This window comes from Schistocerca piceifrons, chromosome 5, assembly GCF_021461385.2.
Source record: "Schistocerca piceifrons isolate TAMUIC-IGC-003096 chromosome 5, iqSchPice1.1, whole genome shotgun sequence".
Taxonomy (NCBI): Eukaryota; Metazoa; Arthropoda; class Insecta; order Orthoptera; family Acrididae; genus Schistocerca; species Schistocerca piceifrons.
The window spans coordinates 335,962,282-335,989,240 of NC_060142.1; the positions used below are offsets into that span (position 1 = coordinate 335,962,282).

Consider the following 26,959-nt stretch of genomic DNA (forward strand, 5'->3'; position numbering starts at 1 on the left):
AGATTTGCCCTTCCTGAACCCATGTCGTTCGTTGTTGAGAACATTGCACGATTGTATGAAATTTAATATTCTGCCTCTTATTATGATTTCTATTATTTTAGGGAGTACAAATGTGATAGTTATAGGTCTTTAATTGCATAGTCTTTTTTGCAGCCTCTTTTATATATAGGAATCACATTAATCTTTTTCAGGTAACTTGGAAAGGTTCCTTTTTCTATAGATAAGTTTATCAGACAAGCTAATGGCTTCACTATCCACTGCAAACAGCATTTCAATAGTTTAGTAGACATACCATCTAGTCCCTCCGTGTTGTTTTCAGACTATATATTATTTTTACAATTTCTGATTCATTTGTTGGGGTCAGAACAAGCATTTTGTCTCGTATAGATTGTTTATTGTGTTTATTTTGGAAGTATAATTTTGACTTATTAATTTGTCCACAACTTCAATATCATATTTGTTTAACATGTTGCTGACATTTTGTGCATCCCTGAGTTCCCTTCCATTTATGTCATGTGTTATGTTATCAGTGTTTTCTACACCTACACCTTTCCTCTCTTCATTTACGAGAGGCCATATGGTCTTAGTGATATTTGTTGAGATTGCTCTCATTTTTTAATAATATGTTTGTTTTATTTTCTTTTATCAGTTTGTAGGCAGTCTGTAGGCATCCTTGTTTTCTTGAGTTGGCCTTAGCTGGCAATTTTCATACATACCTTTCACCTCTTCCCTCTTCCTTTTTACCTCTATTGTGGCCCAATTTTTATTTACTTCTCATTTATTTTCCTGTGTACTAATGGACATGTGAACACGTGACTGTGTTCCATGTGAACTGGAACACGTGAGGCAATACTGACCTTACGACTTGTCTTAGAAGAAAGATTAAGGAAAGGCAAACCTACGTTTCTAGCATTTGTAGACTTAGAGAAATCTTTTGACCATGTTGACTGGAATACTCTCTTTCAAATTCTAAAGGTGGCAGGGGTAAAATGCAGGGAGCAAAAGGCTATTTACAATTTGTACAGAAACCAGATGGCAGTTATAAGAGTCAAGGGACATGAAAGGGAAGCAGCGGTTGGGAAGGGAGTGAGACAGGGTTGTAGCCTCTCTCCAATGTTATTCAATCTGTATATTGAGCAAGCAGTAAAGGAAACAAAAGAAAAATTTGGAGTAGGTACTAAAATCCATGGAGAAGAAATAAAAACTTTGAGGTTCGCCGAAGACATTGTAATTCTGTCAGAGACAGCAAAGGACTTGGAAGAGCAGTTGAATGGAATGGATAGCGTCTTGAAGGGAGGATATAAGATGAACATCAACCAAAGCAAAACGAGGATAATGAAATGTAGTCGAATTAAGTCAGGTGATGCTGAGGGAATTAGATTAGGAAATGAGACACTTAAAGTAGTAAAGGAGTTTTGCTATTTGGGTAGCAAAATAACTGATGATGGTTGAAGTAGAGAGGATATAAAATGTAGACTGGCAATGGCAAGGAAAGTGTTTCTGAAGAAGAGAAATTTTTTAACATTGAGTATAGATTTGTGTCAGAAAGTCATTTCTGAAAGTATCTGTATGGAGTGTAGCCATGTATGGAAGTGAAACATGGATGGTAAATAGCTTAGACAAGAAGAGAATAGAAGCTTTCGAAATGTGGTGCTACAGAAGAATGCTGAAGATTAGATGGGTAGATCACATAACTAATGAGGAAGTATTGAATAGGATTGGGGAGAAGAGGAGTTTGTGGCACAACTTGGCTAAAAGAAGGGATCGGTTGGTAGGACATGTTCTGAGGCATCAGGGGATCACAAATTTAGCATTGGAGGGCAGTGTGGAGGGTAAAAATCATAGAGGGAGATGAAGAGATGACTACACTAAGCAGATTCAGAAGGATGTAGGTTGCAGTAAGTACTGGGAGATGAAGAAGCTTGCACAGGCTAGAGTAGCATGGAGAGCTGCATCAAACCAGTCTCAGGACTGAAGACCACAACAACAACAACAATGGACATGCAGCATCTAGGTAATGGCCTAGTGTACTGCAGAATAATTCCTATTCTTTGTCTAGGGTTTCTGTTAAATATACTTCACTTAAGGCTACAGTTTCCAATAACTTTTGGTAGCCTATGAACGTTTGTTTGCTTAGTTTGTCTAAACTTTTTAAACAGTTTTTTTTCTGACCTTCCTGTGTTGTCTGCTACTTCAACTAATACCCCATAGTGGTCTGCAATGTTTGTGTAAATATGACCTGTACTGTCTGCACATTAGTGAGTATGTGATCTATTAATGTTTCTGTATTTTTACAGCACCTCATGGGAGTGTCTGCTGGTAAATTAAGTACATTAGTTTAAATCAGATCTTGAAAACTCCTTGTATGACAGTTGTCATTTAGTGTGTTAATATTTAGGTCACCTGCTACAATTATATAAGGGAATTCCCTGCTAGTCATATCTAACAGGACTAGAAACTCATTTAGAAATCCATTAATCTGTAGAGCCCATTATATGTCGTCTGTATTGCTGCAGCTTCAATAGTATTTCTGTACAATTGTCTACTGACTGTGGAATGATACCCTCTGTTTTACTGTGTGCATCCCTCTGCCCTTATGTTTAGACCTGCAGAAATTATCAACTTTTTATATTCCTATATGTTGTAAACATTAATTTACTTTCCCATTACTTTAGTCCAAGTTCTGCCATAATACATTCTCCTGCAGGATCCTTATATTAGAAATATTTGCATTAATGTTTTGATTTTCTATGGCACTTTTCTTTTTACCTGCTGGTACAAAAATTCTGCTCCTTGAGATGTTTTTGCTTCTTTTTTCTTCCTCCTCTCCTGTTATCTTGCCTGCAGGATCTCTGCCACAGCTACTTCTTCTGCAGGTGATGGCACAGCTTCTTCTGCTGGTGATGACACTTTTTCTTCTTCATCTTCATCATCATCTTCTTCTTCTGCTGCTGCTGATGCTGCTGTTATTGATAACACAGCTTTTCCTTCCTTTGCAATGGCACAGTGATGTTTCCACTTCTGTTCCTCCATTTTGTGGCTGTTTTGAGTCCATTTCTGGATACAGTATTGTATCTTCTATTTCTTCCCTCATGGACAACAGTAAAGGTCTATGTACCTGTTCTTGTGGGCTCTTTAATTTTTTCTAATATTTCTTTGCACAGAATTTTTTACCATAATTATTTCTGTGCAGGCCATGCTTTGTGGAAATTTTCTCCCGGAGATTGTTGCTTCAATGAATGTAACATTAGAGAAAATGCCACATATCTACGATGAAAAAAATCTTCTTGGGTTGACAGCCTAGTCAATGCATCATTCTCTGGCAACATTTCAGCAATTTTCTTACCTGCCATCTTCAGACGACGTGTCAGGTTCATGTCTCATCTGGATCTTTATACTCACTGTTCCACTGGCTTCTCTGCATCCTCAGTGCCAACTGAGCCAATCGGGCATGAGTGGAGTCAGTGCACTGGCATGTGGTGGGTGGGAGCTGTGGGCGCCAGGTCTCAGCGTCTCGTCTAGGTGCAAACTGTTTATTCCATCTGCTGCCACCGTCCTGCCTCCACCAGTGCCCTCTTGCTGTATTCTTGCTAATGTTGTGTCCCACGTGGTGCTGTGTTGGAAGTCACTACCCCAGTTGGCCAGGTTATCAGTGACTCATATCTCCACTGCCTCTTTAATAACAGAGTCCCATATTCACTCTGCACAACATCTTGGTTAGTTCGAATTAAAACATATCTTCTACACTGAAGCTGTGCTCTGCTACTGCAGACTTTTCCTTTTGTCCCAGGTGAATGCTTCTCAAATATCTTGGTTAGTTCGAATTAAAACATGTCTTCTACACTGAAGCTGCACTCTGCTACTGCAGACTTTTCCTTTTGTCCAAGGTGAATGCTTCTCAAATATGTAGATATGTGTTGTGTGATGCGATCTACATCTACATCTACATGGTTACTCTGCAATTCACACTTAAGTGTCTGGCAAGGGTTCATTGAACCAACTTTTTGCCTTGGACGAAAGAAAAACTCTGGGGTAGTGGAGTACAGCCTCAGTGAAGAAGTCAAGTTTCAATTTGAACAAACCGAGATGCTGTGCAGATTGAAGGGTTTCTGGGACACTATTATTAGAGAGGCAGTGGAGATATGAGTCAATGGTAACCTGATCAACCAGAACAGCAGCTTTCCACTCAGAACCACTTGGGACACAAAATTAGGAAGAATATGATGAGAGTGCACCAATAGAGGCAGGACTGTAGTGGTGGATGGGATAAATGAGCTATACCTAAACAAGATGCTGGGACACGGCATCTGCAGTCCCCCCCCCCCCCCCCCCCTGTTAAGTTTCAGTCATAATACATGCAAATTATTTTCGACAACTTTTACACATTGTCTTGCTAAGTTTGTCGTAGACTGAGATGCTTCTTCACTTTGTGGCAACAACATTTCTAACCTACAGTTTCCAGTAATCACAGTATCAAGTTTTTCTTCTATTTGTTTGTTATAACTGGTGAGTTATTCCACTATTTTAATAAGATCACTCACTAATGCAACCAAATTGGCATCACCTTGCTGCCTAGCTTATAAAATTTTATCATATTTGACTGAATTTGCATCTTCTGATAATTTGTCTCCTAACATCACTTCACAGTTTCCCCAAACATATTTTAACTGTCCTTTTAGTCTTTTACAATAAGTTTGTTTGAGATACAGTTGCAACTGCTGCAACTGTGTGTATACGTTTGACGCAGGCATTCTCCCAGTTCCCGTGGTTTGTGAGTGAAGTCAATAGATGGTTGCAACCAGTTTTGACTGATCGGAAGCAATTCTTCTGACTGCCTCCAAAACCTGTAATAAGCCTGCACCAAAGTGATCAGCACACACATGTGCAGAGCTTTTTGTATTCAGTCTCACAGCATTCTCATTGAAGATAAGAAATTCCAGGTTCCTGCTAACCTTTTAAAGGAACTGTATATGTCAAACTTGTGATAATTCATCCTAGTGTAATTTTATTCCTTTAAGGGTTTTTTGTGTAGAAATGTGTTGCATATATAAAGCCTATGGTACCAAAAGTAAAAGGATCTGACTGCCCTTTAACATCACTTTCAAAAAGGAATATTTTTTTCTCTTTCAGACAAAGATTGAATGACAACAGCTGATAACTGGGGATCAATTACTACACACATTGCTACAAATAACATGGGCACATTAAGTTGGCTCACTTTAGAGGTCAGGTGGTGTTGGTAGAAATAAACATGCTATGCTGTTACACATACATTCGTGAAATTAGCAGCATAACAGATTATTAACTCGTGGGCACGTTGCGGTCACTCCCTGCCACTAAATCATGTTAATATTTCTTTAAATAAGATAATTTCTGGCATTTGTAACATTTGGGCATTTACTACCTTGTTGTTTATTAACATTGGTACTATGATCTGCAGTGTGTTGTCAATCAGCAACAAAATTTTTTTTAGCAAAATCAGTGAGACAAACTGATCATTTTTTTAATCATATGCACATAATCAAAATATGTACACAAAAATAGGATGTTGATGAGGAAAGTGTTGTCAGAAATAATTATGAACATCTTCAGTTAACATTTTGTATCACTGGTTCTCCAAGGAGTGCCAACCACGAGTGGAAAGCAAAAACATTTGATTCAGTTTCATTCATGATAATTGATCATTGACAAACTCCTGCAACTGTCATTCATTCTTTAAATGTGATAATGAAACACTGCACCGCTTACATATTTTTTCATGCTTTGCACAATGCGTTTGGAGAATTTCTCATCATCAGGATCAAATGTTTACATCAATGTTTGCGTGTTCTGCTGCCTGTGTTGCACTGTAGCCATCTTTCTGTGGTTATAAGATACCTTGTCACATGGAGAAGCCACAGTCTGAGGTGCCTTGCCACAGTTCGCGCGTATCCCCCTCACCAGAAGTTCGAGTCCTCCCTTGGACATGGGTGTGTGTGTTGTCCTTAACATATGATAGCTTAAGTTAGATTAAGAAGTGAGTAAGCCTTGGGATTGATGATCTCTGCAGTTTGGTCCCATAGGAACGTAGCACAAATCAAAATCATCAAGATATCTTGCCTTCTCCATTATCTAGAAAATAGAAAAACCACATATCATCAATAATACTGTTTGTGAAATTTCACAGTGTGTGTGTGTGTGTTTTTCTGCATAATGTAGTAGGCACAGTATGGTACCTTCTCCTCAAAAATACAACACAATACAGTGGAAGAGAGGCACAACACACATACCCACAGCACACAAAATATTCAAATCAATATTTTCACTTGACAATGAGAATAAATTCTCAAAGCACATAGTGATAAGCATGGGGGGAGAAGATACCTACCGGGTGCATTGTTTCATTATTTAAACCAGAAAAATTTGTCCAATGGGAAGAGACTAGAGAGTAGAGGTATCAACTATCACTACAGGTGGTCAGACAACGAAACACACGAAATATGTGTCAAGTAAACCTACGGGGTTCTGATGGTTGAAACTATGATGAAGTTGCATGTGTGCAGTAGAGACAGTCTGAATATGGTTGCACTCAGCTATGACAGGTTTACTTGAATGAACCTAATGTGATCTTCAGTGTTTTTGAGAACAACACATTCAATGTGATACGTTTTTCTGCACTTAAGGCCACAAAACACTAAGTTCCTTAGTTTTAATATTTTTCTCACACTTCGAACAAAACATGCTCTCACTTTGTACCATTTTGTCACATAATTGCTTATGGGTTATAAACTACAGAACTAGAATTATGGTGTGTACTACAATAAAACCCTTGTGCACAGGGAACATTTTCACTTGCTTCACTTACATAACAGTTTTTCTTTATCCTATTACAAAAGTATTTCATCCATTATATGTTCTGTAGGCCTAACACCAAAATTATTTCTTTCCTTTCTCAACTTTCTTGAGTTGGACAAATTTCTGGATACAGCTATACTCATATCTGTCTATATTGTTGATGTAAGGCTTGTCTGAACATATCAGTAGTGTTTCATGTAGAGTTAAACCCTCATATGCCTGCTGCAGTGAGATCACTATAAGTAGGACAAATTCCTTTAGTACCATTTCATATATGCTTCTATTACATGGCATTAATAATCAGTTTTTGAAGAACACAAGCAGTGTAACCTCATTCCCATTTCATAAGGATTAGCTTAAATGTGATCTCTGGATAATAAAACATGTCTGATTCCTTCAAAAGGAAATAATTCTTTAAACTCACTGGTGATTAAATGCCCTCAATTGTTAGAAAGCATTCTTTAATTATTTATGGTGTTACTAAAAATCCTGCTTGGTGCACTAGTTACTGCACTTCCAATAGTGTGTAATTTTACCAGTATTGATGATGAACATATGTGCACTACCAATAAATATGATGCTCTTTTGTTTCCTTTTATATGTACATCAACATACATTGTCAGCAAACCGTTGTGAAGTGCATTGAAGATGCTGCTTAGCATGTATCACATATTATGGAGCCTTCCTGCTAAGTTGTGTATGGTGTGTGATAAGAATAACTGCTTAAATGTCTCTGTGCATGCTGTAATGAATATAATATCATCTTCACAGTCTCTACAGGTGTGAAATTTTGGTTGTGGAAAAATAACTCTGTAGTCTTCAGATAATACTGGTTCCTGAAATTTTGCAAGTATGCTTTTATGAGATGACCTGCATCTATATTCAAGCATCTGCAAATTCAAGTTTTTTAACATTTCTGTGAAGTGGCATCTCCAACTGAGGTGCTTTACAGAGAAAGAGCAGTTACTGAATCGCTTTAGGTGGAAAATCAGACAATCACAAATATTCACAGATGTTTACAGAATGTCTACAGACACTGGGAATTGGATAAAAGCATGATAAGCCACAAGGCGAAGTACCTGTTGTCAAGAGAACAATGAGAAGAAAATCTGTCAGACGCCCCATGGCTGTGACACCTGCAATGTTGCAGTGTGCAGACACACCAAATCAAGATGAACAAGGAATAAGAATCAAGTAACTCAGTGCTCAACTTGATATCTCTGTTGGCAGTGCTGACACACTTGCTGACCAGATAGCACATTCAAAGGCCTGTGCCCAGTGGGTTCCTCAAAGCCTAATGGAACACCATAAGGAGGAAAGAAAGAATATTTGTGTTTGTTATGAGGTTGATTGTAACAATTGCTTATCAAACATTGTTACAGGCAATGAAACATAGCTCTGCCACTTTGAACCAGAAACAAAATAGCAATCCAAGGAGTTGTACCACACAGTGTCTTCTGTGATGACAGCAAGTAAGCTGGTAAAGCCACGGCTACAGTCTTCTGGTCTTTGAAGCGGTTATTACATATGATACCCTCCTTTAAAATCAAACAATCAACACTGAAGTCTATTGTGAGGCTTTATGAAATTGAAGAAATGATTATAGCATATCTGTATTTAAAAATGTCAATACACATGACCTTCTCTACAACACAAACCCTTGCAAGACTGCGTACCAGAGAGGAGATCATGAGACTCCAGTGGACTGTTCTTCATTATCCATCTTTCAGCCCAGATCTCACATCTTCTGACTCCATCTTTTTGGTCCACTGAAGGATTGACTCTGTGCTGTGGGAAGTACTACAGCAATGATGGAGAAGTTATTCATGTAGGAAGGACTTGGCTGAGATGCAGACCAGTAGTATGGTTTCATGACAATGTACAGGCTCACACATGAAGATGGTATATGGCCCTAGAGTTGAATGGAGATTATATAAAAAATCAGGCTTTCATCATGAGAGAATTGGGAAATAGTATGGTGTATTTAAATCATGAATAAAACCATCCTGCTTTGAGAAAAAAATGTTGCATTACTTACTGAACAACTTTCATACATTCAATATCCTGTGTTAGTTTATTTTGTATGGCCTCCATATACTTGAGCAGTATTCTGAGGTGAGACATGCTAAGGACTTGGAAGCACTCACCTGTGAGCACTCTTCTTGTTAGACCAATCACAGTTTCCCAACACTGAACTGAAGTCTGCTACCAACATTATCTACAACTGAGCCTATGTTATCATTCCCTCTACAAACTGTGATTCATTGATGTTTAAGAGAAAAGATACTCTTTGTCTGTGTTTTGTGAGAAAATAGTTTTACATTTCTGTATATTTAAAGCATATTACCAATCTATGCATCACTTTCAAATCTTATCAGGATCTGAAAATTTTGTGCGGAGTTTTTGAGATAGTAATTCATTATGGATAACTGCATCATCTGCAAGTGTCTGAGGTTACTATTAATATTATCTGCCAAAGAATTAGTATGACAACAGGAAGTCCATATTGGAATATCAAAAATTGTGAAAAGTATAGATTGCTTCTCACCGTAAAGATGACACACTGAGTTGCAGACAGCCACACTAAGCTATCAGCTAAAGCCTTGTTCAGAAAAGAAATGAAAATAAACAAATATTTACTGAAAGAGGCATGTCTCATGCTCACATGATCATGCTATCTGGCCAGTCTAGCCGGACTTCTAGTGGTCATGTATGCATGAGGCCTTCCTGCTCCTGTAAATGTGTGTGCGGTTTCCTTTCCTTTCTGTATTAGTGTGTACCAATTTTTTTTGCTGTGCGTGTCTGCAGCTCGGTATGTCATCTTTATGGTGAGTATCAGTGTATCATTTTCACAATTGTAGATTATTAATATACAGCATCAAGGGCAAGGGTCACAAAACCAACTTGAAGTAATTTCTACTTCTGTCATTAACTCTCCTTTAGAAATAACATATTGTGTCCTCCCTACCATGAAACCATCAGCCCAGTCATAATTTTTAAGACCCCATATGATTATATTTTTACTAAAAATATTCATGTGGTACTGACTCAACTCAAGTAATATTACATCCACCTGGTTACCGTGGTTCATGACTTTCAGGTTATCAAGTGAGAAAAGCACAAGTTGGGTTCACATAATTGATGTTTTAAGAATCCATGCTGGTTCACATGGAGAAGCTCATTCTGATTGTAATACATGATTATGTTTGAGCTGAGGCTCAGAATAAGTTCTAGGATTTTACACATGATGAATGTCAGTGAGACAGGACAGTAGTTTTGTGGATCCCTCCTGCTGCCTTTTTTTCTAGGCAGTAGTGACTCGTACTTTATTCAAATCTTTGTGCACAGTGTTTTTTGTGAGTCATCTGTGGTATATTATGGTTAAAATGGGAACTAACCCTGCTACAAATTCTGTATAGAATCAGGGACAGGAATTCCTTTCGGCCCTGGTGTCTTCTTGTTCAGTTCTAATGATTTAACTATTTCTCAACATCACAGACGCTGAAATTTATATCATTCATTATATCTTCCCATGTGTAAATGTTTTGCTGTGCTCCTTGAGATGTGATGAACAACCTTTTTACCTAACTTACTGAATGTATAAATCTTCCCCTTTGGTTTAGCTGACCGTTGTGCTTCAGTTATCATTGTTGCTGCAACTTCTTGATGTAGACTGATATCATTTTCAATAAGGATATCCTGAAATACGTCAGGTTTACCTATTGCTTCCAAACTGTTTGTTCCAGATAAAGTATTTAGGTTTACTTCACAAACTGTTTCAAAAAACACCTACTTCTTGATCCACAGGACTCTCACCTGATATTTATTTCTTCCAATGAAAGTCAGTTTCCTTACTGCTGTATTATTTTCATTTTTGTTTTTATTTTGGTGCTCATCTCTTTTAGGTACAATAGACATCAAGAGAATCTTGTCTCATCTTAAGGTACCCCTTAGGTGTGTTTCATGAATTAAGTAACATAAATATCGTAACTATTATACCATCAAGGGTATAATGTGTCTGCCATACTTGTTGATAATTTGTATCAAACAGCCTCTACTTTCTGTGTTGGTTTTGACACAGGGAGTAAAAGGTGTCTGACTTGAATTATCACCCTATATGGCATATTACAGGGATCTTCCCTGATGAAATGACAGTTTCAACATTCAGTTCATGAGGCACGACTCACAAATAGGTACCTGAAAAGGAGACAATATTGTCTTGAAATTGTTTATAATTAAATGGAATACACATCAAAATACAATAAAATGTGCAGCTGTAAGGGAATTGAATTTTGTTGTAATCAAACTGTTAACCATCCCCATTGATTGCTGAATGATTAAAGTCACCATTAACAAGTATAGTATGATTCAAGAACATATGTATTAATGAGTTATGGGTTACTCTAAATTTTTCAGTTGCATATGATGCAGAGACTAGTTGTTAATAAAAAAACAGTTATTAATTTATGCCCACCCGTAATACTTAGTTTGGCCCAAACAATATTGAATGCGGCTTCAATTTTTATATCAATAGTTTTGAGTTTCTTGTCTACTGCAACAAACACATGATCTCCACTTCCCATTGGCCTATCCTTTTGATACCAACATAGGTTTACTCTAAAATTCTCATTGTTGCCAATTTTGGGTTTTAGGCACCTTTCTTTTGCTAAAATTATATGAGGTCCACTGCTTTTTAGGACTGCTTCTAACTCTCAGAATTTATTGTCAGTGCTTTGACAATTGATCATTAGGATTTTAACCATGTTGTCTATGGGGCAGTGCACATTTCTTTGGTTCTTACACCAATACCTTGGTGTCTCCTTCAGTTCTTATTATCTGGAATGGGTGGGGGGCCACTTAAGTTAAGAAATCTTTGTGTGTCCACACACAGTCAGATACCTGGGTAGGAACCTCTGATGCCCTGTGCACACCTGACTGATTTAGGAGGAACCTGCATTTTTCAACTTAATGATGTAATTGCCAGATGTCACAGCATAGCTTGCCACAGAGGCTTTTAAGTATCTGTTTCTGGCTTGAAACCAGAAAATGTGGTATAAAATTTACAAATTCCCTGAAGTTCATTTTGTGTCTCAGCCTTTTGTCAAGATTATGCTCACTAACAATCAGATATAGGAAAAACACTGCAGATTGTGAGTCTCTTTGAAACTCTGTGAGGCTAGTCAAGCACTCTCTGTCAGTATCTCGAATGATTCAAGATAAGAAGTCATTTTCATTCCAGTGTGGGCCAATATCTGCAGTTGGTTGCACTTTGACCCCTCAATGGTTTTCAGAACAGCCTCTCCACCATGTTAGATGATGCATCCAGACATATACAAAGACTATATAAAGTGATCTTTCTCATACTTTGCTGCCAGTTCCCTAAGAGGTACCATTATTCTTCATATGTTTGATGAACTGCTGATGTTCAACAAACCATGACTTATTTGAAATTGGTATTCCCTGATACTGGGATACAGCAGGCTGCCCAGAAGGAAAATCTGGCTCACTGGCTCCATGAGTTTCAGTGGAAGACAGCAACTCAAACATCTTACTTAGAGTGATGACTGTAATATCCTGCATCCTCCCTGGCCTCTGTCTTCTCTGTACAGGGCCACTAGACCTACCACTGACATGCCATTCATGGTCAAATGGATTAGCAGTGATTGATCCTGTACTTTCTGCAGAGGAAACATTTTCAGTTGGAGAAGACAGAACTTGAGGTAACTTCTATATCCCTTTGCAGTTTTCTCAATACGTTCACCTGCAGAAGCTTCCATTCACTTGACAGAAATAAGAGTGTTTTCAAGTGCTTAAGCACAGAAAATAACTTATCTTGCATTCACAGTGCGGATGCATCCTCACTGGTGTAATGTTTATCTGAACAATAAGCAAATCACTTTAAATTAACCTTACTGATTTTGTTTTAATTTTAGAATCTGTTTCACTGCAAGGATTTCATGCTCCTGTTAGATCTAAAGTTACCACACCTAATAAATGGGATGTGTGATTATGAGAGGAAAATGTGGTATAAAATTTACAAATTCCCTGAAGTTCATTTTGTGTCTCAGTCTTTTGTCAAGATTATGCTCACTAACAAATGCATATAACTATGTCTAAAACAGTGCTCATGCACTGAAAATTTCAAAAATAATTAAGTTTACATCACAGTTGCAGAAATTTTAAATACCGACTTAGAAGAAACGGGGCAATTAGTGGAAAATGGTGAAAATATTGCACTAACACCATAAGTGCATTTACTGCAATAAAGGGAAAATTATTTTTTGAAAACACATTGCTGCCAAGTTTTAAAAATACAGAACTTTAGCTGACAATTTACTACAAAATACTAAACATGCAATACTTGTAAGCATCCAAAAATTATAAAAAATATACTTTTTATCACATAAACACACAATGGAATTTGTGGGGAAACAATTATTTTTAACAAAGACACTGTTGCAAAAAGTTCTAAGAAGTACCAGTGTAGTTCAAAACCGATGATACAGGAACTTTACTTGACAATCACAAATGTTCAATAATACACCAATTATCATGATGTACACAAGCCTCAAAACAATGAGTAAATGATTACGGGAAAAAAACCACAGTTAATTAAAAATTTATGTGTAGAATTTTAACACACTCAAAATAATGAAAATCATGGAGCACCACCAGAGCAGACACATCAGCCCAAAAGTATACACTAGTATAATGTCTCATAACCCCTGTGAAACAAGGTATGCTACATTGTGTGTCCCATATGAATGGAAGAATATGGGCTGGGGGGAAGGCAAAAGGGGAACTTTCTGGTAGAATGTAGCAGAATTTAATCATTCACAACACTTGCTTTAAAAAATCATAAAAGAAAATTGTGAATATGAAAGAGACATGGGCAGTATCAGAATACATCAAAGTAAAACAAAGATTTTGAAATCATATTGCAATCTGCTAAACATTTCCAGGGCAGACATGAACTCTGACTATAATTTGTTTGTTATGAAGTTCACATTAAAACTGAATAAATTGCAAAAAAGTAAGAAAATAAGAAGATAAGAAGATGCAACACAGATAGATTGAAAGAACTAAAGGTGTTGAGAGTTCCAAAGTTATAATTGGGTAGGAAACAGGGAAAGGAATTAAATAGAAGATGAATTGGTAGCTTTGAAAAATGAACAGTGAAAGCAGCAGGTCGAATAGGACCAGTAGAAATCTATGAATATCACATAAAATATTGAATTTAACCAAGGAAAAAAGAAATTATAAAATTTCAGCAAATGAACCTGCACAAAGGAAAACAGATGTCTAAAAAGAATATTGACAGAAAGTGTAAAATGGTAAAACAGAAGTGTCATGAGCAGAAGTACGAAATTGTAGGAGCATGAATGACTACAAGAAAGACAGATGCTGCCTATAGGAAAATAAAAGAGGCTTTTGAAATAAGGATCTGTATAAATATTAAGAGCTCAGATGGAAAGTTTGCATTAAGGAAGAAGTTTGAAAGGCTGAAAGAATACATAGAAAGTCTGTAAAATGGAAACAGACTTGAAGACAATATAAGATGGGAAAACATGGGAGTAAATGAAGATGAGATGGGTATACAACAGTGAGAAGAATATGATAGAGTACTAAATAAAGGTCTTCAATGAAACAAGGACTTTGTAGTAGACACCATTCCCCCAGATTTATTGAGATTGTTGCTTAAGTCAGTCATACAAAACTATTCCACCAGGTATGTAAATATATGGGAGAGGCAAAATACCATTAGACTCTAAAAATAATCTAATGATTACAATTCCAAAGAAGGTAGATGCTGGCAAATTTAAATATTTAAAAAAAATCACCAGTTACAAATGAATGGTAAGACTGGTAGAAAGCTGTATTGGAGAAGATTAGTTTGGTTTCTGGAATAATGTAGGAACATGTGAGATAATACTGACTGTATGGATTACTGTAGAAAATAGGTTGAAGAAAGCCAAACTACGTTTATTGAATTTGTAGATTTCGAGAAAGCTTTTGACAACAATGACTGGAGTACACTCTTTCAAATTATGAAGTTCTCAGGTATAAAACCCATGGAGCAAAATGTTATTTCAATCATGTATAGAAACCAGGCTCTATTTATGAGTTGAAGGACAAAAAGAGATGCAGCAGTGGAAAAGGAAGTTAGACAGGGTTGTAGCCTAGCCTGAATGTTACTCAATCCGTTCATTGAAAAAGTTTGAAGGAAGCAAACAAGAAACTTGGAAAGGGAATTAAATTACAGGGAGAAGAAATTAAAAATCTGAGGTTTGCCATTGACATTTAATTCTGTTAGAGTTGGCACACTTCAGGGGCAGTTGAACAAGGTTGATATTGTGTTGAAGGAGGTTATAAAATTAATATCAACAAAAGTTAAACAAGGATAATGGAATGCAGTCAATTAAAATCTTGCAATGCTAAGCAAATTAGACTAGGAAATGAGATATTAAATGTGGTTGATAGGTATTGCTGTTTGTACATCAAAATATATTACAATAGCTGGAGTAGAGAAGATATAAAATATAGGCTGGCAGTAGCAAGAAAAACAATTCTAGAAGACAGACATTTACTAATATCAAGTGTAAATTTAAATATGGGGAAGTTTCTCCTTAAGCATTATATATACAGTGATACCTTGTACAAAAGGGAAATGTGGATAATAAAGATATAAGGCAAGAATGACATGCCAGCTTTGAAAGGTACTGGAGAATGCTGAAGATTGGATTGGTAGATCTGACAGCAGATGAGGTGATACTGAATCAAACTGGAGACAAAGAAATTCATGGAACAACTTGACTAAAGGAAGTCTCTCTCTCTCTCTCTCTCTCTCTCTCTCTCTCTCTCTCTCACACACACACACACACACACACACACACACGCACACACACACACACACACACACACACACACACAAAGTCTGAGATGCGCTCTGCAGATGACACAGCACTGTCGTACGCATGGCCTTTTGGAAGTATGCACCTGTATCACTGCATTACTCCTCACTTAGGGAGATCAGGGATTCTTGAGATGTCCATGCTGTCCTCCTCATGCTGTCCTCCTCATATGCTGGGCTCTGGCTAAGGTGGCTTGCTGCAACAGGAGCATACGGTCTGAAGCACTTCAGACAAGCACACATTCTGCACCCACATAATAGACGGAGAACCTCCGAACGAATGGCTCTAAGGGGGATCACTATCTCATGATCTATGTCTAAAAGCTGAACACCATCCACTACAGAAAATTGATAACAAAAGTTGTAATAATTATGAAGGGGGCCAGACACCCAAGAAGGTGGTGAATCTGGCCAACCATGTAAGAATGTTATGAAATTCTGCAAAATGGGGTACAAAGCTACAGCCTTTGTGATCTATGTACTAGTTACAGGAAAACCATCAACCATTTGCTGTGTAGTGACATCAATGTGGAAAAAAAGCAATTTCTCCTAATCAAATCCTGGGTTATAACCAGTCGGCAGGTGGGGCAAAGCATTGGTACTTGTTAGTTGATTCACAAGGCAGAAATGAATCTCATATTTGTTACATGAAAGGAAAAGAACACAACACTGAATTTGATGTGCTGATTTATCTGATAATGATGCAGGAGGACTGAGCATGGAAACCAATGGCTATTTATCAGTGACGAGGTGGAATTTGGTACCATAGAGAAAAACATGGAATTTCTTCACAGCATAGACAATCACCAAAGGTACCTTTTCTATCACAGAGTATCTAGTCTGAAGAGGAGTCAGCATTTTTGAGGCATAAGCAATAGGCCATTCAGAACCATTGGGATATCGATGAGCCAATACCATCCCCAACCTGTACTGTGAAGCATCTGTCACATAGACCAAATGGGGGGTTGGTACATCATTAAGCAGGGCGCAGACCACAAATGATCTGGAGAGTGGAAAATGCAGTTTCACAAGTTGGTGATCAACAAAACAGTCCATTTGTGCAGCAACACATGTAATGGCTGTGCAGTTGTTGCTACCCAAGGCAAACATTTATGGTAATAAGAGACTTTGCCCAGGAAAACCTGAATTTCTCTGAATTATGTAGGGTATGGAAGTGACAGAATAGCATAAATATGATGATGCAAGGCTTTGAGACCCTTACAAGAAACTTCAAGCCCAAGGTAAATGATAGAAGGTTGAAAAAATTGACAATTTTCTGAATTACTCTTCAATATAACCACTTGGAGGTTGGAAAAGAGTGTACGGACATGTAGTAAATGTTCTTCATTGGGGGTATCAGAAACTACAATGTCATCTAAATAGTTTGGACAACCCAGCACAGATGTACAGCATCTGTGCTTAATAACTTACAAGTTATTTTTTTTTTAAAAAAAGGGAGTTGTTATATGCATCTGAGAAGTCCATTTTTCAGAAATATTGACCATCTGATAACTTTTCAAAGAGTTTATCTGGGTGTGGCACCGGGTATGTATCCACAACAGATTGTGCATTGTCAGAATCTTTAAAATTGTCACTAAGGTGTAACCAGCCAAAGTGTTTCTTTTCTATAACTAGGGGAATAGAACATTCACGTGATGCACTAGGATAAACAATGCTGGATTCCATGAGGCTACCTAATTCATCTTTGACTAGTTTACTGAGTGCCACTGGAACCGGACAGGCTGGAAAAAACAAGACTGAGCAGAAGGTTTCATGGTTATGTGCACCCAAAAACACTTGGTACACCCCACTACTGGAGAGAAAAAAGAGGAAAACTCAGAACATAATGCATCTAACTGTGTATATGGCACTTCTCCAGACACTAAATTCACTTCATCTGAAATGGTAAAACCAAACAACTTAGAAGCATTTAACCCAAAAAGATTCTTTGTACATGAATTATCAACATAAAGAAATGTAAGTGACTGGACACTACTGAGTTGTAGGTCACTGGGGCAGAAACTTACCAAGATTAGGAATACTCTGTTTATTGTAATTTATTAATTTTTGTGACACAGGGAGATGAGGATTGGAGCCCAAGTTCATATAAGTTTATAAGAATAACAAGGTTACAGCAGCTCTTATATCCACTTGCATGTGTAGAACTTTATGAAACACCATAACATCAGAGAAAAGCTTGTTTGGTCAAATAGAAATAGCCGATACAATGTTTATGTCTATATTCACACCAGGATTGTTGTGTTGAATTTTTGCACTACAAACACAATCAATGTGACCATTTTTTGCTGTAATTATGACAGGTACAGTGGTTTGGGCAGTCTGGGCACTTTTGGAAAATAATAAGGGCAGGACAGGGGCATGGAACATATACATTGTTGTTTACTGGCCCATTTACTTCATTGGCATTGCTGCTTCTGGGAGCGAGGCCAGCCACCATCATGCTGTGATCATGTGTTGCCTGCCAGAAGCATGTTTTCCCCCTGTAATCTGTCTGAAACCTGGTGTGGAGGAGAGGGTTGGATTGCTGATACCTCACACCATGACTCAATTTGGTTACCCACTGCTCGAGACACTTCGAGCGATTGTGCGATAGCTAAAACCTTGGAGCATTATGGATTTTCACTCTGGAGAGCACACTCTTGCACCCCATGATCCAGTACTAAAGGAATGGTAGTATATCTCATCATCTGGTGAGCATACAGTTCTTTATGCACATCAGACTCAAAATTACAATGACAACTTAACCCTGGAGTTCAGCTGCCCATGCTTGATAGGAGTGATGTGGTTGCTTAATACAGTGGTAAAACTCAACCTGGGATGCAATAACAAGGGTGTGCTTACTCTAGGATTTTGAAAGAAGTTCACACAATTGGTCAACATTAAAGAAGATGGATCCTGCAAAGGGATCAGTTGGTAGGACTTGATACACTCTAGGTAATATCAATGAAAGGAACAAGGCATGGCATAAAATAGCTTTGGTAATCCCAAAAACTTGAAAGTGTTATCACAGGCATTTCTTGTATGTGTCCCATTCCTCAACAAACTCATCATATGTAGAAAAGGGAGGCAGATAAACTGTAGGGTCTTGGAGGGCAAAACAGTGAGTTACACCAACTGCAGAGCATGCTGACTAGACAAAACAGAAGTCAGTGATTGAATCGCCTGAGTTTGACTGTCCAGTGGATGTGATTGGTGGTGCAATGCCATGACAAATGATTCTCACTGTTCAAGTAACTGATGTAATATGTCCTCCATAACATCATCAGCCTTTGTGAGAATAAACTGACGACCAAACAGAACTGAAATTAGCATCAAGAACAAGAACACATTCATTACCAATCATGTTGTAATTAGGTGTAAGTACAACAAGACCAGCAGACTGAACACAACGTTATTCCATGGAAGCATTGGCAAATTGAACACAGTATTTAAGTAGCATTCAGCAAGAACCAGTTACATACACAAAGAGCTGTAGCAATACACATGAGAACTGAGGTCAAGTGTACCTCAGCTAGCCTTAAGTAGACTGGGGTCCATGGTGGGCTCTGATGGTGATCTCACACATGCGTGCGCCCACACACACACACACACACACACACACACACACACACACACACTTGTCTGAAGTGCCCCCACAGATGATGTAACCGTGCAGCATGTGTGGCCTTTTGAAAGTGCATGCATGTGTCACTAGAGAGGGTAGTTGAGGAGAGGGGGAGGTGGGTGGAAATGTAGAGATAGACGACTAAGACTTGACTATAGTTATCATGTTTAAATGGGTATAGGTAGCAGCAGTTATTCAGAGATGAAGAGGCCTGCATAGTATAGACAAGGATGAAGAGCTGCATCAAACTAGTTTTTGGGCTGAAGACCACAACAACATTGTCTCTTACAAACATAGTACACTAACCCCATTACATGCTTTTGAAGGGCACATAGAAGCTAAGTATGACTCTGTAAATTTGATTTCTTGAATAACACATTATTTTTGATTAGCCAAATCACTTACTGTTCCTTCATGCTCTCTCTTTTCTCATATTTATCTAAAATTATTGTACTTACAGAATCTTCTTCCTGCATCTAAAGAAAGTAGTTGCCTCATTCCTTCTTATGTTTCACATTTAGGTCTACTCTCAGGTGTTATATATGAAGTTTACCACACTCCTTCAAATTATAGTCTTTCCCATATAGTTCTAATGATAATCTGGGTAGTGAAATGGCCATTTTTCTCATTTCTTTTGGTAAACTTCACTTTGAAATCAATTCTTGAAAAGTAGGGTCTGTCTTATTCATCTGCTGTTTTCTTTTCACCAGGTCTGTTAAGGCCTAATGATCCATAAAGTCTATCAGTTCCCTCCCAAAAAATGAATATTTGAACTTCTGAAAAGTTCACATAATTGTCATAATATTTTCCTTTTGTTTCTGTGTATTTTACATCATTCTTTGTATACTTCAACTCACAACCATATACATGTAGTGCATCATATTGCTCTTATATGCCATATCTTAAAAGACATCACATCTCAGTTGACACTTTGATTTGTTGGCAGCTACACCACAGTAATGACTAAAGTTTTGCTTTTGCTACATCAAGTGCTTCAAACTCAATGAGATTAAGATTAAGTACTCTGCAGTCAAAGTAAGGAGGGTGATACCAATGCTGATGCACTTGTCAGCTCCAGCCTTATACACCTACACTGCTAGTTGTGACATCACTTTACCACGTGACAAGGATCAAGGTAACACTGATGTCATGATCAATGGTGCAGCTGTAAAAGAATGGTACCACCAAACACTTGACAATCAATAGCTGGAACTTAACAGTGCCAACATAGTATTTGTCCACAAACTCATGGAGTTTGAAACATCTGATGTAGTTGGAAGTCTGAGAATGGTTGTTTTAAAAATATGGAACATGTTTTCCTCTAATTTGAACAACAAAGAAAGAACTTATTTAGTAGTGTAAGAAGTAACTACACCATTATTTGTCATCACTGTGTTTAGTGATCAGCATGTCTGCTTGCCAGATGGAGGGTGCAGATTGCATCACCAATAGTGCCAAGTATTTTTATGTGGTGGAAGGTTTGGAACACGACCACAGAACTTTTTAGTGCTGACACATGGTGAGCTAGTTGAAAAACAAATAGTGATAACTGTTTCAAAATTTGATGTGAATTGCAAGAAGAGTAATATCCTAACCATGTATCACTTCAACAGTCCCATTCATTGCCACCTCAGGAAGAGGATGGGGTGACAGTCAACCTGAATCACTCAGTTTCCCAATCCTGATCACAATGTTAGTTTAATTTTAATAACAACAGTCCTTACTTTCGATTTGATTTTAAATTTTCAAATTCAGTACAGAAATTGTTCTTCCTATCTCTGACCCAATCATCAACTAATCTTTCCCTCCTCACACTCTGTCCCCTTCTCCTTCCATCTCTCTCTCTCTCTCTCTCTCTCTCTCTCTCTCTCTCTCATGTTTGCTTGCTTAGTTGCTATCATGTTGCAGACCCTTGTTTAATTCCCAGCCAGGTTGAAGATTTTTTCCACTAGTGGACTGGGTGTTGTGTTGTGCTCACTGTCATTTCATCATCACCAGCATGCAAGTCATCCAATGTAGTGTCACTTGAAATAAGACTAGCAACCCAGCAGCCGATCTCCCCAAGATGGGTCCTCTCAGCCATCAACGCCACATGATCATTTCATTTTCATGTCTTTTTCTCTCTCATGGTTTCAGCATGGGTGGAACATTAAGCCACAAACAACCATACCTTCTTGCAGTTTATTCTTATGCTTATAGTAAGTTCTTCTTTCCTTTGGGTTTCAGTTTTGCTCAGTTACCGAGACAAGAAATTTAGAATGTTGGGTCAACCAAGAATACTGGCATATTTCAGTGTGTTGTTATAGAAATTATAGTTCAAATGCATTACTATTTTGTTGTTGTGAACTCTGTTACAGGTCCACTTGTTGATATATTGGGTGGTGCAACTTTGATATGTGTCAGATCGATGGGATCCAAATTAGTACCATCAGAGGAACTTGGTAAGTTTAAAAACTAAGTTGGGTATTTTGTAGAAAAATATTAAATATATTACTGCAATAGCTTTCAGTTTTTGTATATTTTATGTAAAATATAAATACTTTTCACAAAACAATAATATGTATGACTTGTGTTTAATGTTGCAGTTGCACATTGCCACAAATAAATGATAAGGAAATTGCATTATCTGCTCCTGTTCTTGTAACTTAAGTCCATACTATTACACTCCCTTACATTTACATGGGCGCGCGCGTGCGCACGTGTACACACACACACACACACACACACACACACACACACACACACACACACACGACTGTAATGTCAAATTGTGACCTCTCACTCTCTGTGCACAACTTTCCCTACCTTAAGGTCTAGTTGCCAGTCATTGCATCAGGATGATATTTTGTCAAGATTTGATTATTATTATTACTCTATTGCTATATCTTCATCCTTTACCAGCCATGGCTGGACAGACTGCGCCACATATACAATGTTTATCAACTAACATTTATACAACACCATATACAAAATTTATATTACAAATAAAAGAAAATATTTATGCAGTGCAAAAAAACATATAGAACATAGAGAAAATGACATATATCTAAACAGGAAAGTAAAACTTCATAGCAGCAAATGAAAATACCATAAAGCAAAATGTTTACAAGACCATGTCGATCACAAACATAAAGTTTCATTTTGGCAAATATGTACTTTAAGTAAAACACAAAATTAAATGTGCAGTTAACTGGGAACATAAAAATAAGATTAAATTTAGGCAAAATTATATATAAAACATAACAATATTTATTATTTTGTCCATTCACTAGAACCACTGTTGAAAAACTCTTCCAAGGAATATAGTGGATGTTGTTTCAAGTCCTGAGCAATTTTTTTCCGAAATAATTCAGGTGCAGGGATTTCACTTCTGGAGGCAGTTGATTCTACATTTTTAGGGTGACTGTTGGAAAGCTGTCTTGTGTACTTGATAGACGATACCTTGGCACTTCAATGTTCCTCTTACAGCGAGTGTCAAAATTATGTATTTCTTGTCTAATGCTAAAATTCCTTTGATTTTCTTTTATATAAATGAGGCAGAAAAACACATACTGGCTAAAAATAGTCATTATGCCTAGCCTGGTGAAAATGGGCCTACAGTGGTCCAGTCTTTTGCTAGAGGATATGATCCTGATGGCGTTTTTTGTAATAGCAGCACATCTTTGCTGCCTGAGGAGTGTCCCCACAACAACCGTCCATAGCTAATGTGGCTGTGGAAGAGTGCATGGTAGACTATTGTGAGAAACTGGTCAGTTATTACCCTCTTCAGCTTCCTCAGGAGGTATATCACATGAGAAAGTTTGGTGCATACATATGCAGTGTGATCATTCATGGAGAGTTTGCTGTCAATCTTGAAGCCCAGCAGTGTGACAGCCTCCATGTTTTCTTGGTCTTCAATGTTGGTTAGACTGCATATCAAATGTTGGGTTTTTTCTTCATTGATCTTCATTTTGTTTATTTCTTCAAACATCAAATTTGATGCACCAAGAGCTTCTGCGGCTGTGTGTCCTTTGGCAATAAGGGTTGTGTCATCTGCAAACTGCAACATTTGACTATTACAGCTCATATCATTGACAAATATGAGGAATAGGAGAGGTCCTAAGACTGATCCTTGGGGCACTCCATGTTCCAGTTTTTGTTCAAGAGAAGTTGCTCCGTGCACTGATACTACCTGCTTTCGGTTTTCCAAATAAGATTGCAGTGTTGATAGAACAACACATCCAACACCATACCATCTTAACTTGGCTATTAGTGTTGTGTGTGAGATGCAGTCAAAGGCTTTTCTGAGGTCACAGAGTGTCAGTGCCACACTCTCTCTCTCTTCAAAACTCTGTCGAATCGTTTTAAGAAGTCCAGTGTGGCTGTCGCTGTTGATCTCCCTTTGCGGAATCTGTGCTGTGTGTTTTGGAATAAGTTGTTTTCCTCAAAGTCATTCAATACCTGGCAGTGCATCACAGACTCAGTAACTTTGGCTAGTACTGGTACCACTGAGTTTAGTCTGAAGCTGGACACCTCGCATGGATCCCCCTTCTTATATATTGGTACTGTGCGTGCCAGTTTAAGGAAGTCTGGGAAGACTCCAGAAGATAGACATTTGTTTATTGCTATGGCTAGTGGCTGAGCTATTTCTGCAATAATTTTCTTTAGCAGTGTGAGGGCATGCCATAGATGTCTGCACTTTCTGAGTGTTTGTAGGAGTTCACAATTTTTTTCATGTCATCAGGGTGTACTTCCTTCCAGTTTTAAATACTGCAACTGTCTGCACTTCTTATGTTTGCAGTCGGATCTAGGTCAGAGTGTGGAATTTCACTCACTGTCTTTTCCACTATTCTGACAAAATATTCATTGAAGTCATCAGGGCTACATGAATTTAAGCAGGAGGTAGTCTTCTTTCTGTTCTCATTTACAAGATTCCAGGTAGCTTTACAAGGATTTTGGGCCTCTTTAATGTATGTATCATTATATTTCTTTTTTGCTTCCTCTACTGCCTTCCTATAAGCTTTTTTGGCTTTTAGGTAGTTGCAGTGATGTAATTCTTTAGCTGGAATCTCTAAAGCTGATTTCATTCAGTCGTTGCACACTGTTACAATACACTTCAATTTATTGAGCTTGGGGGTGTACCATTGTTTCACATTGATAACTTTCTGCCTGCCTTGTGATTTGTGCACAGGATTCTTCACTGGTCTTACTGGAAACATGTCATCAAATATTGCTTTTAAGCTTTGGAACAGACATAAGAAAGAATCACTGCCTACTAACTCTGCAATTTTCTGCTGCTAGTTTACACAAGACAGAGCTGCTTTGAGATCATTTAGTCTCTCTTCTTTAACAAATCTTCATTTGAATGTGTAGTTTGAATGCCATGTGCTTATCTGCAGTTTGCTCCTCATACTGGTTTCCATTACTAGCGCACAGCGATCTGCTATCATAGGTTCAACTACACTGAGTTTATAATCCCAGATGTTGAGGTTGCTGGTTATGGTGTCCAGGCATGCAACACCCCTTGTTGGGAGCTTATTTGCAATAAATAACCCATAACTGGTAATTAATCTCATAAAGATCCTCTCTCTGGCATCTCCATCACCTATGTGTATGTTAAAATCTCCACACAGTGCGATTTTTGACTTTAGGCATGTTAGGTAACACAAACAGTTCTCCATATGTCCAATAAAATTTTCAAAGTTACCATCTCGTGAATGGTACACAGCAACAACAACTAAATCAATATTTGTTAATAACAGTGCAGCCAATTCAAGATCAAAATCCACACAAAAACTGCTTAAATCAATTTCCTTGATACTATGATCTCTGTTGGCCTACACAGAGACCCCACCGTGGGATGCAGTTCTTCGAAACCAGGCCATGTCTAAGTATTCAACAGATTTATAGAAATCACCTTCTGCTTCAGCTACCCAGTGTTCACAAATACATAAAACATCTGGTTTAATTTCTTCTATAAAAAATGATAGGAGATCCATTTTGGTTCTTATGCACTGCAAATTTACACTTGCAATGATTCCAGGCATATGGTTTCCAGTACTAGCAACATTCTTGTACAGTGATCCTTGATCCTTGTTTTTAACTTCATAATCTATTTTATTGGCATAATGGTTGGTCTCTGGAACAAGAAACACTTGATTACAACATTTTTGGGCCATAAAGCAGTTTCCATTAGCTTGTCTCTTAGATGAAAGTCAACACCAATCTTAAAACTACTATTTACACCCTTAGATTCCAATTTTTCAACGTGAAAATTGCTATGACCTGCTAGGATTTTCTTCAAAAAGTTAATTACGTTTTCTGCTGTCGATCCACTTTTCACCTTTCCTAAATGAAACCATGCTCTCTTTTCCCCATACAGCATTCCTTGGTCATCACCAGTGCCTATTATTTTATTTTTCCTGTCACTAACACTTGAATTTCCAACTACTGAGATGGTATTGGTTCGAGGAGTTGATCTGATAGTCACTGTCTGTGGTAGTTTGCATGGTATAGCTGTATTTAGCGCTGTGTTATTTGTTTGTTGTTCTGCAGAAGTTGTTGGGGTTTTCTTGTCCCTATGGCGAACACTTCTTTTCCTAGTACTTACTAAACGCCACTCTGTATTGGGTGAGAGTTTATTTTCTGAGGAATTTGCAGAGTTGTAGAGACTATTTTCGTCTTTATTAACGCCAGATCCTGTTTTGTTGACCGATACATTGTTTACACCAAAACACTCGTTTGGTTCCATTATATCAGTTTGATTACAATTTACGGTTGGAGTTTTTTCGTCTGGAATGATCTGTCTTCCTTGTTGTAGAAAGGGATTTTAACAGTTTCTGTCACTACTTACATTATTACAGCATTCGTCAGCGCCGTTTTCTCGATCACTGACAGTAGTTTTGGATGTGTGAGTCGGGTTGCACCGCACATTAACCACAATATGGTGTTTATGTTTATCTGCCGCCAAATCCATTTGTTTACTGTTTGCAGTACCAATGTTTTCCTGCACAAATTCACTTACTTTGCCATAACCACTTTCCAAGGAGTTGGCACCGTTTACAAGTGGTTTTTCACATATGTTTACGTTATATTTTGGAGACTGCAAATCTTCAATCTTAGAATCAGCACTGATAATGGCATCCAGCTTTTTATTAATTGATAGGTTATCTTCCGATATATTATTTGTTAACTTGAGTATATTTTGCAAGTTTTCTAATAATCTTACGTCACCGTTCACTTCAGCATCACTTTTGTGTTTCTGTACTTCAGTTTCATGTAAATTTTCACTACTTAACCTCTTTTCACAGGACACACAGTGAAACTTAATTATGTCACTACGATTTTATTGCATATGATTGCATCATATATAAAAAGTCTGAAACTGTATCTGTTTCTATCCACTACATTACATATCAATAACAGGAAATGGTAGAAAAAAAAAAAAAATAAAAAATGAGGAAATGTAATCATTACCTTTGTTTTGCTTTTATTGGTAGTCATCTTATAACCTCTTTGAAAACACTCTCCATTCTTTTCAACTAATCTTCCAAGTCCTATTCCACCTCTGACAGGATTAAAATGTTATCATTATATCTGAAAGGTTTTAT

At 37.6% G+C, this 26,959-nt stretch overlaps 1 protein-coding gene across 3 annotated transcripts in view; it reads left to right on the plus strand.

Moving 5' to 3' along the window:
- The window catches only part of LOC124798095 (proton-coupled folate transporter-like), a 263,038-nt gene that overhangs the window by 54,775 nt on the left and 181,304 nt on the right, over positions 1-26,959 (plus strand). Inside the window, exon 5 of one of the 3 annotated variants that reach the window (XM_047261338.1) lies at positions 21,728-21,811. The exons of the other annotated variants lie outside the window; for them this stretch is intronic. Within the exon in view, the coding sequence (XP_047117294.1) occupies positions 21,728-21,811 (84 nt within the window). The remainder of the gene's footprint in view (positions 1-21,727; positions 21,812-26,959) is intronic. 3 annotated transcript variants of the gene reach the window in all.